At 50.0% G+C, this 12,870-nt stretch overlaps 1 protein-coding gene across 1 annotated transcript in view; it reads right to left on the bottom strand.

Annotated features, from left to right (window-relative positions):
• Positions 1-1,936: 1,936 nt before the first annotated feature.
• Positions 1,937-12,870, bottom strand: part of LOC110325364 (anthrax toxin receptor-like) — a 22,236-nt gene continuing 11,302 nt past the window's right edge. The window contains exons 10-17 of the mRNA XM_021203319.1: positions 12,121-12,219; positions 10,543-10,612; positions 9,920-10,010; positions 8,707-8,808; positions 7,506-7,544; positions 6,282-6,470; positions 4,844-4,924; positions 1,937-2,359 (exon numbers count right to left, since the gene is read on the bottom strand). Of these exons, the coding sequence (XP_021058978.1) occupies positions 1,937-2,359; positions 4,844-4,924; positions 6,282-6,470; positions 7,506-7,544; positions 8,707-8,808; positions 9,920-10,010; positions 10,543-10,612; positions 12,121-12,219 (1,094 nt within the window). The remainder of the gene's footprint in view (positions 2,360-4,843; positions 4,925-6,281; positions 6,471-7,505; positions 7,545-8,706; positions 8,809-9,919; positions 10,011-10,542; positions 10,613-12,120; positions 12,220-12,870) is intronic.

The raw sequence follows: 12,870 nt of genomic DNA, 5'->3' as shown, positions 1-12,870 counted from the left end.
AAATAATAATAATAATAATAATAATAATAATAATAAAAATTTAAAAAAAAAAGCAGAGAGTAGAAGAGAGAGGGAGGAAGAGAGAGGGGAGGCTTTCAATGGATCACCTTATTTACCATCCAGATGTCTACATCCTGGGCCAGTCCTGGTGCAAGGGCACCAGGACCTCTGTTTTGTGTGAGCAGGAGCTCCTGCTGAGTGTGGAGGTGTGTGTGGACCATGCCTGAGCTTGTCACTGCTAAAGGTATGAGGGACTCTCCTGGCTTCAAGGAGCTCAAACGGGGTCTGGGATGAGAGATTATGAAAAGCAGTGGGAAGGAAGTTCTGGATGATACAACCCAGGAAGAATCCTCTACCCTCGGGACAAGGACAAGCCTTGAGGAAGAGCATCAAGGCCACCTCTTCCCTCTGGATGTTCTAGCTGTCTCACCAGAAGTGACCAGTTTCAGGCTAAAGAGATGGCTGAGAGATTAAGAGCTCTGACTGCTCTTATGCTGTTCAATTCTCAGCAACCATGTGGTGGCTCATAGCCATCTATAATGAGATCTGATGCCCTCTTCTGGAATGCAGGCAGAACACTTTATACATAATCAATCAATCAATCAATCAATCAATTTTTTTTAAAAAAGTGACCAGCCTCTGTTGTTAAGGGCAGAGCCCCACAGGGTAGTGACAGTCATGGACTGCAGGCAGAAGTTCTGGTCACTAAGGCCCAGGCCAGACTGATGCGCTCCAACTGTACCTGTCACAGTCTTGCTGCAGCACATGTCTTAGGCAATAGGAGAGGGGCAGGGGCATCTGAGTTCATACCTTGTCACCAGGAACCTCTGTTCCAATTTGCCCTTACTCTTCTCATAGGTGGTGTTTGATGGACAGTAGAGAACAGCTGCCAGAAACGGGAGAGGACTGCAAGGGTGAGAGAGGCTTATATCCCATCCAGGTAAAAGCTATGCAGCCCGAGCCGAGGCAGTTAAGGGCAGGACAAGACAGGGAAGTTGGGGTAGAGATAAGGAGCAGAAACCCCTTGAGTGAGTGCTTTGAAGGTCAAAGTTTTACAAGGAAGAGAAAAAAACCTACATAAAAGCACTCACACAATGTCAGGCATTCCAGTGTAGCTTTCGTTTTGGAAGCATGGAAGGGTGGTATATCCATTATTCTCCATGGATTCCACCCATACCATTTGCAAGTCAAGGTGTGGCTTATTTCCACCAGTATTCTCCTTAGAGAAATTCAAGTACAAGCCTGGGTATAATGGGGGAGTGTAGAAGGCTGCCATTTAATTAACTATCAAGATTCGGTGCAACTGATAACCTATGTCATGACCTTTGTGAAGAGTCTTCAGAAGCCCCTTGTTAGGCCCTCATCCTGGTGTACCTGGTCCCTGTGGGATCACACAGCCACCATGCATGTTCTGGGTGCCTGAACACTCAGCCCTGTTGAAGTCTGGTTTAGAGGGCACACAGGTGAAGTTTGGGCATGGGAAGCACCCGACATACCTAGAAAGAGAAGTCTTGCTTCCAGAGGAGGTTTTATTTCCTCCCAGAGTGAATTCAAAATTCAAGAATCTAAGAAATGGAAACCTGGAGCTTGCAATCCAGATGAAAAATTCAAATACACTCGTCTTTGGAAAAAAAAAAAAAAAAAAAAAAGCTTAGGGAAAGGGATTCAGGAGCGAATTTAAAGACTGGGAGGGGCTGTTCCACAGAGACCTTTGTGGAAGATCCTATTTGTCCCAGCCTTTGCAGATAGACGAAGACGGACCGGTAGGAAGTGGGACCAGGGAGCTTTGTCCTGGTACATACAACATGATCTTACCTCAGACTGTGAGCATCTCCCTAGGTGTGGGGCTTGCTGCTCAGCAGCAAACCAGAGCTTTCTCTATACAATCTAAGACCTGCTACATGTGTCCAATGCAATAAACAAAAGCCTCTTAAACTTAGAATTTTGGTCCTTTAGAGATTGGGGGGAAAGGATAGGTGTGACAAAGGGATTCTAAAGATTGTCGGGTATGGGGAGTGAGCAGAGGCAGCATCCTGGAGGGAGACTTGGTATACCTGGCTTGGTATGGGGACTGTGGGGGTTTGAAAGTGTAGCACTCCTGATTGGGTGCTGAACACATCTTTGAGCACAGAGTCTGTGCAACTGGGAGATTTTCTTGGTTGGCTTGAAAGCGGATCTTTGGGTTGCAGTGTGACTGTGTGACGTTGAAATACTTCTCATTGGGTTGAAGGACAATCCTTGTGGGGTATGGTGGTTCTGCAAGGTGAAAGCAATCCCTATTGGAACAGAGGCAGAGCTTTTGGCGGCAGGAGGCCTGTGAGCAGCTGGGTTTCATGACATTGAAGCTGGGATATGCTCCCTGGAGGAAGGACAAAAAAATAAAGGTCACAGAGATGTCACTAGAATTGGGCCAGAAGACTGAAGTTGTCTGACTTAAGGCAGTGAAGTCAGGACACATCAGGACTCAACTGACAGTGCCAGCCTTGTTGATGCTCCTTTGAATCAAATCAAATCATAATCAACATGGAGTTGCTTATGTCAAGTCTTAATATAAACCCAATCATAATAGGGAAAGCTGAGCATTTATGAAGGAGGAAATTTCATTTATGTAGACAAACTACCACAAAACACTGTTAGGACCACGCTGACCAAAGACAACCACAAAGACACCATCAATGGCTGTCTATACACAGCAATTCCAAGGCAACCCATAACCCAGATGCCTAAAGATACATTGCTTTTTAAACCCCTTATACAGGTCTTCAAGGACACCTACCGATTAATAGTCTGTTTAAAGGTGAACTGATGCTGTGGTTAACTTTGTTCTTGGCCCTTTAATATTCTTTTATGATTCCTTGTGGACAAAGGTTACTTCCCCAAAGTAACTTGTGTGAACCTTCTAATTTTGTCTTTAAAGTTTCCCTTTATTCTGTCTCTTTTTACGTACACAGCTTGCTACAGGATGTGGGATCGTCATTGCAGGGCCCCAAAACTCACAAGTACATTATTATTTTCAGAAAAATTCTGATTGTTCATTAAGTTGGAATCAGTAAAGACCCCTTTGATTTGACTGTTTTAAATATGTTGCCTTAAATAACCTGGCACCGAAGGGCCATGAAAGATTTTTCTGCAAGCTGTTTTTAGTATTATCACAACTGTCTTTCTGGTTTCTGTGAACTTAACAATATGTTTGCAAAGACCTCAAAGGATCTCATGATTGTTTGTTTGTGGTGAATTTACTCTTGGCTCTCTAGGCCTAATTATTTTGCTTCCTTTGGATAGTTAAGAAATTCTTATTTCCATTTGGTTTGTTTATATATGTCTGTAAATAGTTGGGCTCTTTCCTATCTTGTTTATTTCTGAACTCCAAGAACAAATAACATTCTAAATGTTGGGCATTAAGTGGTTTCTTTAAGGCCCACACAATATGAGTATTAATAAACATTATACATATATCAACACTTTATACTATAAATGTTTCTATTAATCAATCTGACACCATGAGACCTGGGACAGGGTCTGGAACTGCTGTACCACTCATCGACCTTGCCACGCTGAGCCCCAAACTAAATGCCAGTGCCTCAGTTTCCCCAACTGTGAAGACAGCAGGACAGAGAAGGAGGCACACACACAGTAAGATTCCTGGAATCACAGAAGGCGCTGGCCTGGTCGGCTCTTGACCGTGACTGTTGAAGGGTTTCTTGACTTTGTAGGGTCTCTAGTTTCCTTCCAACAATAGAATTGTTGGTTTGGTTAATCATTAGCGTATGGGAAGTCCTTAGATCAGGTCTATTCAAATGGAAGTTATAGTTTCTCTGAGGCATCTGTAAGGATAAAATGAGGGCCAGGCTCCAAGCAGCTCCAGCAGGGGTGAGCAAAATCACTTACGTACGTCTACTACAAAAATGCCCAGATTTGCACCAAACCTAAAACTTCTAAAGAGTTTCCTGGGTTGTGACTTGTTGAGGCACAAATCATGGGAATTAACTGGAACAAGCAAGCAGCTAGGTGAGGTTCTAGGAAGCAGGCTCTCTAAACTCAAGGCCAGGACATCACCGTGCAGATTTAGTAACTATGTGAGACCCCTTCAAGTCGCTGTGTGTGATTGTGTGTGTGTGTGTGTGTGTGTGATTGTGTGTGCACACCATTCCCAGCAAGGGTTAGAAACAGCTTTCCCCTGTTCCTAAGAGGGAAGGAGAGACACCCTCTGCTCCACCATGGACTTACCCTATAGCTTTTGTTGCCTGCCAGAAAGAAGGTCTGGGTGAGGCTCTGCCTGAAGGGGCCTTCAGGAAGAGTGACATGCTCTGGAGTGGGAGATGGGGTGAGCAGGAACCCTGAGTGCTGACCCAACTCCTTCCTGCTAGACTGGGCTCCAGGCCCCCACACTGTCCTTAAGTGGGCTCTGCCTTAGGCGGTTCCCCCTTCCTCAGGCAGAAAACCAGTCAGATGAAACATCCCAGACTGCCTTCATACGGGAAGCTGGCTGAGCTTGCCAAATGAGCTGGGCTAGTGTTTGCTCGAGGCTGCCAGTCCTGCAAGAAGCTTTAGGTCCTGAAGCCCTGCTGAGTTACTGCCCTAAACAGTTCCCAGCGGACACCTTTATTTGTCCCTGTTGTGGGTGTAGCAGTTGACAGTTTACTTTGTGCCTTGAAGAACCACAGGTCCCAGCTGACACTTAACTTCGTACTGTTCAGGGGACTTCAGGTTTCATTTAACTTATGTCACACTGCCTCCCTGAAGGGACCGAGAAGTCCCAGCTAACATTCAATCTATGGCTCACATTAAATTGTAAAGCCATAAAACTTAAAAGTGCCTTGGGGCTTCCTTCTGTCTGGCTCACCTGTGCCTTGGGATGACACCAAACCAATGGCATCGGGTGGTAGCTTGGGTGAAAGTAGTTACAGCATGTGTCCAGGTTTCCCTGAAAAGCAGATGTGACCATGAGCAAGCAGGATGTCATGGGAGCTGGCCCCCAGGGACACTGAGTCCAATTACCTAGAACTCTGTCCACACAGACACAAGACCACAAAACACATCCTCTCCAGAGACCAGTCTAAAGACTTGGGTGTCCCGAGTGGTCATTGTTGAACACAGAGAATTCAGGACAACTGGGGACAAAACAGTGGAAAGATGTGTCAGGTGCTGGCTTTGGAGAAGTTGGGAGGCTCAGGAGGGGGGTGGGGGCTGTATGGTGGCAAGCAGAGGCCTCCAGGGGAGCTATGTGTTCTGTGAGGGCTCTGTCTGGGTAGCCCGAACTTGGGCCATATTAGTCAAGTAGGCCAGAGGCCCAGAAAGGGTCAGGAACCATGGGCTAGGCTAAAGTAGAGGAAGTTGGAGAGGCCAGAAGTCAGGCCTAACTGTAGAGAACTTCATGGTGTCAGCCTTGTAGACTCCTTGAGCCCCATGGAGAGGGTGGGGCAAGCTGTCAGCCATGGCCATTTCCCTTTCAGGAGACCTGAGTTGGTTTCTTTGTAGCTTACAGGCAGGGAATGGGCAGACAGGGCTCTCAGGAGGAAGCCACGGGCTCACCACAGACAGAGACAGAGCACAGAGGAAGCGTACAAAGCCAGGAGGGAAACGGCCCTTTCTCCTTTTGCTCTGTCCTTGTAGGAGCTACATACTGGGGCCTGGGACTGCTATATGTCTCCCCTGTTTCTTGGTGTGGCCTGGACCTCCTGGGAGGGAGGCTTCAGATAACTGGCTGATTGCCTCCTGGGGCTCAACTCCATACAAGGAGCTTGTGATGCTCCATGTACACTCCCTTCATCCTGTAACTCTTTGCTGTAACTCAGTGGACATCAGGACCACTAGATAAGCTCTTTTACTTGTATATAAGAAGCCTTGATGGAGGCTGGCCAGGGCCACTGGCATTTGACCAGTTTTCATGGACAGAACGTAGCCCAGGACTGTTCTTTTCTGTTTCTATTGTATCCAACCTTGCATGACACACCCAATACATCTTGACTCATTCATTCTCAGACTAAGGGTGGCATCAAAGACATTGCTGGGGCTGAGTCAATGGCATGGGAACTAGAGACTGGCAAGATGGGGCACAGTGGCCATGTCCAGAACCGGATATTGCAAAAGAGGAGGTCAAGCAATTGTGGAGCCCTCTGTGCGAGCTCTCCTCTGGCCACTGGGGGGAGACGGGGATCCAGGTATCCTCAGACATAAAGCAATACAAGTCCTCCCGCATTCAGACTTCTGTTGTGATGGTTGGCTGTGCCTGGCCTCCCCAGTCAAGCCTAGAGGTCCCAGCCTGCCCATGCCCCAGTCACCTGCATGCCTCTGTTGCCACAGCCACAGCAGGCAACGATCACAGTAGGGTTTGTGTTGGCAGGCAATGGGACTGAAGAAGGAGGAGGAGGAGGAGGAGGAGGAGGAGCAGGAACAGGAGAAGGAGCAGGACCAGGGCCAGGGCCAGGAGCTGGTGGTGATTCAGGAGGAGGGCTCTCTTCCTCTGGCACCTAGGAGTGAAATGACCTGGTCTGTGTCTTGCTGCAGCTGCATGGACAGGGCCTAGTAACCCCCCGCAGAGCATCTGCAGTGTGGGGTCAGTCAGCTAAGGTCGTGCAGTGGATGGAAGGCCTCCCTACTGGGGAGGTCAATCTTGAGAAGAGTAATCAAAGCCCTTCTGGTTTGTAGACATTGAACTTCCCGAAGTGCCAACATCCACTTCAGTGGTCTTGGGTCTCCTGAGGCCACTCCTCTTGCTGGCAGAAGCCCAGCCTGGAGGTTGTGCAGAGGGTAGATGATGTCCGGTGACGGTCTCCTCCACCTGGCTCTGGCCTTCACAGAGGCAGCTTCCCAGGCCACTCTGCAGCAAACACTATCCCACATAGACAGGGAGGCTGTTCCTACCTCAGCCCAGGCCCAGGTGTAGGCTCTGTCTGCCCCAGCCTTTCATTACCTCTTCTGGTCCCCATCCCTCCACAGAAGGCACAGTCGTTTTTTTTCCTCATCTGGTCCCTGTGCTCACCTGGGGACATCCCTCAGAGCTCAGCGTCAGTTAGGATACCCCCGTCTTCCCCAGCCCTGGGTTCTCTAGGCTGCTCTTAGTGAAGTCCTTGGCCCTTCCAACAGATGATGGAGACAAGTATAAAAGAAGCCCCAGGTCTCTGAGCCTGGAGGTGGAGACCTGGATCTGACACAGGTCATCCCTAGGTGAAGAACCCATTTTTAACCTCTGCATTCTACAGGGAGTACTACAAGGTCCACTGAAAGATACCAGTTCAGCAGTGGACCGCTGCATAGGCTGGAACAGTTTGCCAAGGGGCTGACTGTGCTGCCAAAGCCCTGACTGGGGAATGTGGTGAGTCTGGCAACGGGGTGGTCTGGGTAACATTATTTTGAATCCTGTAGCTTTCCCATATCATCTTTGATCTGCATCCCTCCCCATTCACCACCAAAGCAGTGAGACACTCTGGGCTCAGCCTTCAGGACGCCTCTTGAAAGTCAGTGTACACCGTCGCCCTCCCCCTACCCCGACCTCCCAAACTCACCTTCTCGGGCTGTGGGGGAGGCGGTGGTGGCTTCTTAGGCTGGAACATGAAACAGACAGAGGTGGGCTAGAGTGGGTAGGGTGGGCGCTGCAGACAGAGACACCCTGGCTTGGAGCAGGGACATGGACAGGGAGTGTGTGTGTTGGTGCGAGCCCAGGGCCTGTGGTGCTGTGCCCTTTCGGCTTTTCCTGGCCTAAGGCAGCCACATCCCTGTCTGGTAGGACGGATCTGAACCAAGGTGCCGGCCCCTGGAGAGGCCCATGGCTGAAGTGCCACACACCTGTCCCAGCCCCACCTGAGGTGTGGCTCACACTCGTCCTTTCCCTGGGTGAGAAAGCTCAGTCCTTCAGCCTCCCCATACCTCCTTATCCTCTCTCTAGTTTAGTCCCCAGGTCTCTCTGTTCACTGTGCCCTGGGGAGGAGATGGGTCCTGACAGCTCTGCCGCACGCTGTCCCCAGGGCCACTATTCTGTTCCTTCTCTGGCTCTCTGGGGGGTTCCTTCCACCCTAGTTCTCGGGCTCCTCTGTCTTCCCCCACCTTGCCCCCAGGATGCCAGCCAGTGTCATTCTTGGGTCCTGCTCTGTTTTAGCCAAGTCCTTGTTCCATGTCTCCATGACTGGCCTTTCACCCTCAATCCCGAACAGTGACTGAAGTCCCTGGTGGGGGAAGATGGTTCTGCTTTGTCTCCCCGGCTCTGCGGTCCAGTGTGGAGATGTACACGATATGCCCTCGTATATCCTGAATGGAAGGGTAGGTCTGCCCTAGGAGTTCCCAATCTTGCCTGATAGGCATTGCTCTGCATATGGGGCCACTGGCCCTGCAGGAGGGGTCCTGTCCTGACATACACAGACACCTACAAGGTTCGGTCCACATGAATTCTGTGGATGTGTAGCTGATCTACAGTTGCCCTGGTCTAAGGGTGCTGGGATGGTCTCTTTCTGGAGCCAACCTTAGCTTACAGGCCAAGCATCTCAGACCGAGTTTCTGTGTCAGCTAGGCTGGGGGCTCCCTATAACCCAGGCTGGTCTAGAGTTTGTGTATTTAATACTAAGAGTCTGTGCCTCCCCTGGATGATATGGGGACCTTGGAACGGATGGGAACTTGCCAGCTGTCTGGGTTACAGCCCTGGCATAACATCTGAGGGAGGGCACGTGCGTGGGTGCCAGGGCAAGGGGGTAGGTGTGGGCTGCAGGGATTTACCTTTATGCAAAGCTTCCAACTGCAGCACAGCAAGAACAGAGTCACCAGCAAGACCGGCAGGAACATCAGCCAGGTCTTCTTGAACACGATGCCCTGTGATTCCTGGTTGGGAGTAGCGCTGACTTTGTCTGGGTCTTTTTTCAGTGGCTGGCTGGTTGTATCTCTGGCTGTACTTCCCTGTGGCTGATATCACCAGTGGCTTCTTTCCCTATGCCCACCCCTTGCTTCCTATGTGTATACACACTCCCTTCACCCAGCTTGCCTCGACACAAGGAGTTACAGTGGGGTTAGTGGCCTAGGCTGGTCCTCAGAGGGCAGCCCACTTTTCCTCTCTTCCTAGCTTGGAATCTAAGAGATCTGAACCTAAGATCTTTCATGATCCGAGGACGGCAGGTCTCACTGTGGCCTTGGCCACAGTATACTAGGCTATAGGTGATCAGGTCTCTGGGAAAGGGCCAGGCAGCTGAGCTACTAAAGAGGTAGGGCCACAAGATGTGGGTCCACCTTCTAAGGCATCGAGATCTTTGTGTCTCCCTGCTCTGCACAAGAAGCTCACTTCTCCTCCCTCTGAAACTTGAGAGGAACTCGAGAATAGTCACAAGTGGACACAAAGCTCCTCCTGGGCATACTCCTCCCTCCTCCCACCACACTAAACTGCACGCGGGCGCTTGGAAGACAGATTTGGAACCGGAGAGATAGTCCTTGAAGAACGGCACTTTCCTTCTCGGGGTCCCTGGCTGAGCTGAGCAGTCCACATGCCTGACAGCTTCCCCCTACAACAGTGGGAGAGGGTGCCCTGCTGGTGATAGTAAGCCTACAGAGGGGCAGCCACGGAGAGGGGACACAGCTGGAGGCTGAGGACACTGTAAATGACAGGGGTCATCAAGAAGGTTGGTAGGGAGTGAGGCCTGAGTAAATTTGGGTCCATGTCAGCTGCTGGGGATCTGAGTCACTGGCACACATCTTTGGCTACTGCTGGTGGAAACATTGGATTCCTGGGCCTGGGACATCCATGTGGAGGTGATGTGTACCTTCCATATCCTAGACAATCTCTGGCGGAGAGACGCGTACTTGTTCCAGGTGGCTCCTCTAAGAAACTGCTGCAGACTACCCAACACAGTGTTCACTGCTACTTCGGATTCCCCCCCCCCCACCCCTTTGGGATTGTATCTTTTGATCTCTGTGCAGATATGCTTCATCTTTGGGAACTTACCCTAGGACTCCAGCAGTTGGTACTGGTTATAATGAGTTTGTTCCCAATAAAGGAGATGCCATTGTTCAAACTGACTTGAAGAGAAACGTCCCTAATGACCAGAAAAGAGATTGGATGATGGGAAGAACCCCCCAGAGATTCAGTTTGCTCAAACCATTGCACCTCAGTGAAATGATGCTGAAATTCTATCACAGAGACCCCCCTGAGAGTGGACCAGGAGGCAGAAGAAACTACTCCCCAAAGCATAAAGAGTTAACCTCTGCAGTGATGGTGATGGTGACAGTTGTCCTCTGCAGTGATGGTGACAGTTGTGTACTAGGCCGTCATAAGAGGCCTGCGTGTCACATGGCCATAGTGGCCAGGAGCTAAAGAACCAGGGAGGTATTCAAATGCAGGTTTGAATCCTCGAACCCGTTGTCTTCTGCATCCTGCCCTCAGCAGAGCCTGGGCACTGTGTGTTCCTGAATACCGCCAGGGTCACTAACCGGGGCATATAGAAGGGAAATGGAAGCCACATATGGAAGCCACATATCTACAGTAGAGGGGACGCCCCAGATTCTCCACAGACTGGCAAACACAAACCACGAAACTCCCCATTCGGACCTCCAGCAAGGAGGACTTACTCTCCAGTGTGTTTTATCTTTGGTCCAGGACAGGTTATGCTGTGTTCATTCATATCACTGGGACTTTCATCTAAAAGAAAATGACACAAGATTATCAACATGGATGTCCTATCTCCACTGTCAGCCTTGGCTAAGAGCTGACCCTGGTTGAGGGCTGTCTACTCCCCCTGCCTCTTCTTTTGTTCAAGGACACCTGCTGAGCCCCAACTCTGCCCAGCACTGAACAGCACTCAGCAGGCACCTGTAGCTGGGGCTCTTGCATCCCAGGCCTCATTGGTTGGGGATTTAGGGGATGAGAGCTACTAGAAACACATCTTCCCCATCACTCTGGGGTTTAGCAAGGTCTTCCAACAGCAGAGGAGCAGTTCCCTGACACATAAAAGTCAGAGTGTAGAGTCCTTTGTGCAGAGAGAGCGGTGGGGCGTGCTGCAGGAAAGACAGATCAGGTGACGTGCCCCTTCTTTTAGATGGATGATGTCTTATTTAAAGAAACAGAAGTAGTTACACATGAAATGATGCCTTGCCTGGAATTTAATTCAAGATGTCCAGTGATGAGTGTTAGGGAGCTAGACTCTGTGGGTCGTGAATTACTGAGGGAGTCGGCCGTGGGTGCTTCGACACCAGGTTACATTTCTTGGTACTTGTGTTTAGTGTGCCACGTCCACTGACATTGATTCTGGGTGAGTGGCTGCTGTTTGGGCTAGGAGTGGCCAGGGAATGATCTGAGGGCTGGGGGCTCGGGGAGAAGTGAAAGGTGAGTGGCGAGGCTCCAAGGCAGTCTCCTGGGTTGCTGAGGGAGAGAGTGAGTGAGGAATTGTGGGCCCTGGGAAGAAGCCCGGGCTTCACTGCTAGTGTGATAGATGTCGGGGGGGGGGGCTAGGAAGACTCCAGATACAGCCAGGATGTGAGGGCAGCATGGCCAGCTGGTGGACTGGGTACAGGGATAGGATGAAAGCCTTAAGAATGACATCCAAGGTTAGACCCAGGAAGTGGGTGGATACTTGATTACAGAGCTGGAGAAGGCTCAAAAGGGAATGGAGATCTTTCTTTCCCTGCTTTGGGAGCTTAGAAGTGTTCTGTAACGGTGACAGAAGAAGACACTCACTCTTTGACAGACATTATCTTCCCGATCCACTGAGCCAGCTACCTCTGGCTAGGCTTCCAATTTCCCAGTCCCTGGTCTCTCTGTGATGTAATTCTGGCCTTCCCAGAAAGACTTTTCTCTGCATCTTCTAGACTAATCTGGGGGCTGGTGCTCTGTTCCATCTGTAGACTCTAGGCTCTGGTATTCAGCTCTCAGGAGGACAGGCTAAATGGACGCTGCAGGGGGGACAGGCCAGTGTCATGCCAGCCTCCAGAGGCCTTTGGGAGCTGAAGGATTTATTCTCTCCCCATGCTTGTATAAAGGAGAGATGGCTAGACATGCCACTCAGTCCTTTTCCATTGGCTGATGCTGCCTTTAGCTCCCCAGTGCCCAGTCACTGTGACACGGTCAGCCGAAGCAGAAGGCTTGGCTGACTTAGGGAAATGATACTGTGTGGTAATCGTGTACCCCAAAGGTACCAAGGGGCTACTTACCAACGACTTTGGAGTCACTGAATGTGAATCTACAAATGACTTGCTTCATGTTGCTTGTATTATTAAACCCATGTCCACTAATGTTTACTTGATAGGAGTCTGCAAGAACAATATGCACTTGTTGGATCGAGGAAAAGCAGGGTGCTGTGTTCTCTCTGGTCTCAACTTCCACAGAGGGCTACCCTAAAGATGGAATTCTCTGGTGTCCTTACGTAACAGCATTAGTGTCTGAACCGTCATCTGTGGGACTTGTAGGGGAGGCCAATCCTCAGCTGGTGTCACTAAGCTTCCAGGCTAATGTAGCCGGGAGGAGGCTTGCATAGTCTTACTATGATCCCCAACCCAACAAGTCCAAAGTCCACGAGAGAGACACAGTCTGTTCCAAGCTAGACCAACTCAGCTGAAACCATCCTGCTCTGAGACCTTACACACTCCTTAATCAGCATAGGCAATATAGCACAGCCAAGGCCTTCTTTGTACAAGGGAGGAGCTAGCTCCCTACCTGTGGTACCATTGAATGAAGAATATCATTGTTTTCCTGTGATTCTATGGTGTGGAAGTTCAGATCTCAGGAGCAAGGACTGGGACATAGAGAATAGGTCCAGTCCCTGGTCCACCTCAGAGAGCATCCCTCATAGGAGCTGGACCGTTTCAGATATGGGGCCAAAGGTCAGCACCTCCTTCTTCATTCTCACTCATCTTCCTTATCACTCTGGGGTTTAGCAAGGTCTTCCAACAGCAGAGGAGCAG

Source organism: Mus pahari, chromosome 8 (genome assembly GCF_900095145.1).
Source record: "Mus pahari chromosome 8, PAHARI_EIJ_v1.1, whole genome shotgun sequence".
In the NCBI taxonomy this organism is placed as follows: domain Eukaryota; kingdom Metazoa; phylum Chordata; class Mammalia; order Rodentia; family Muridae; genus Mus; species Mus pahari.
This window is presented reverse-complemented; position numbering and strand designations above follow the sequence as displayed.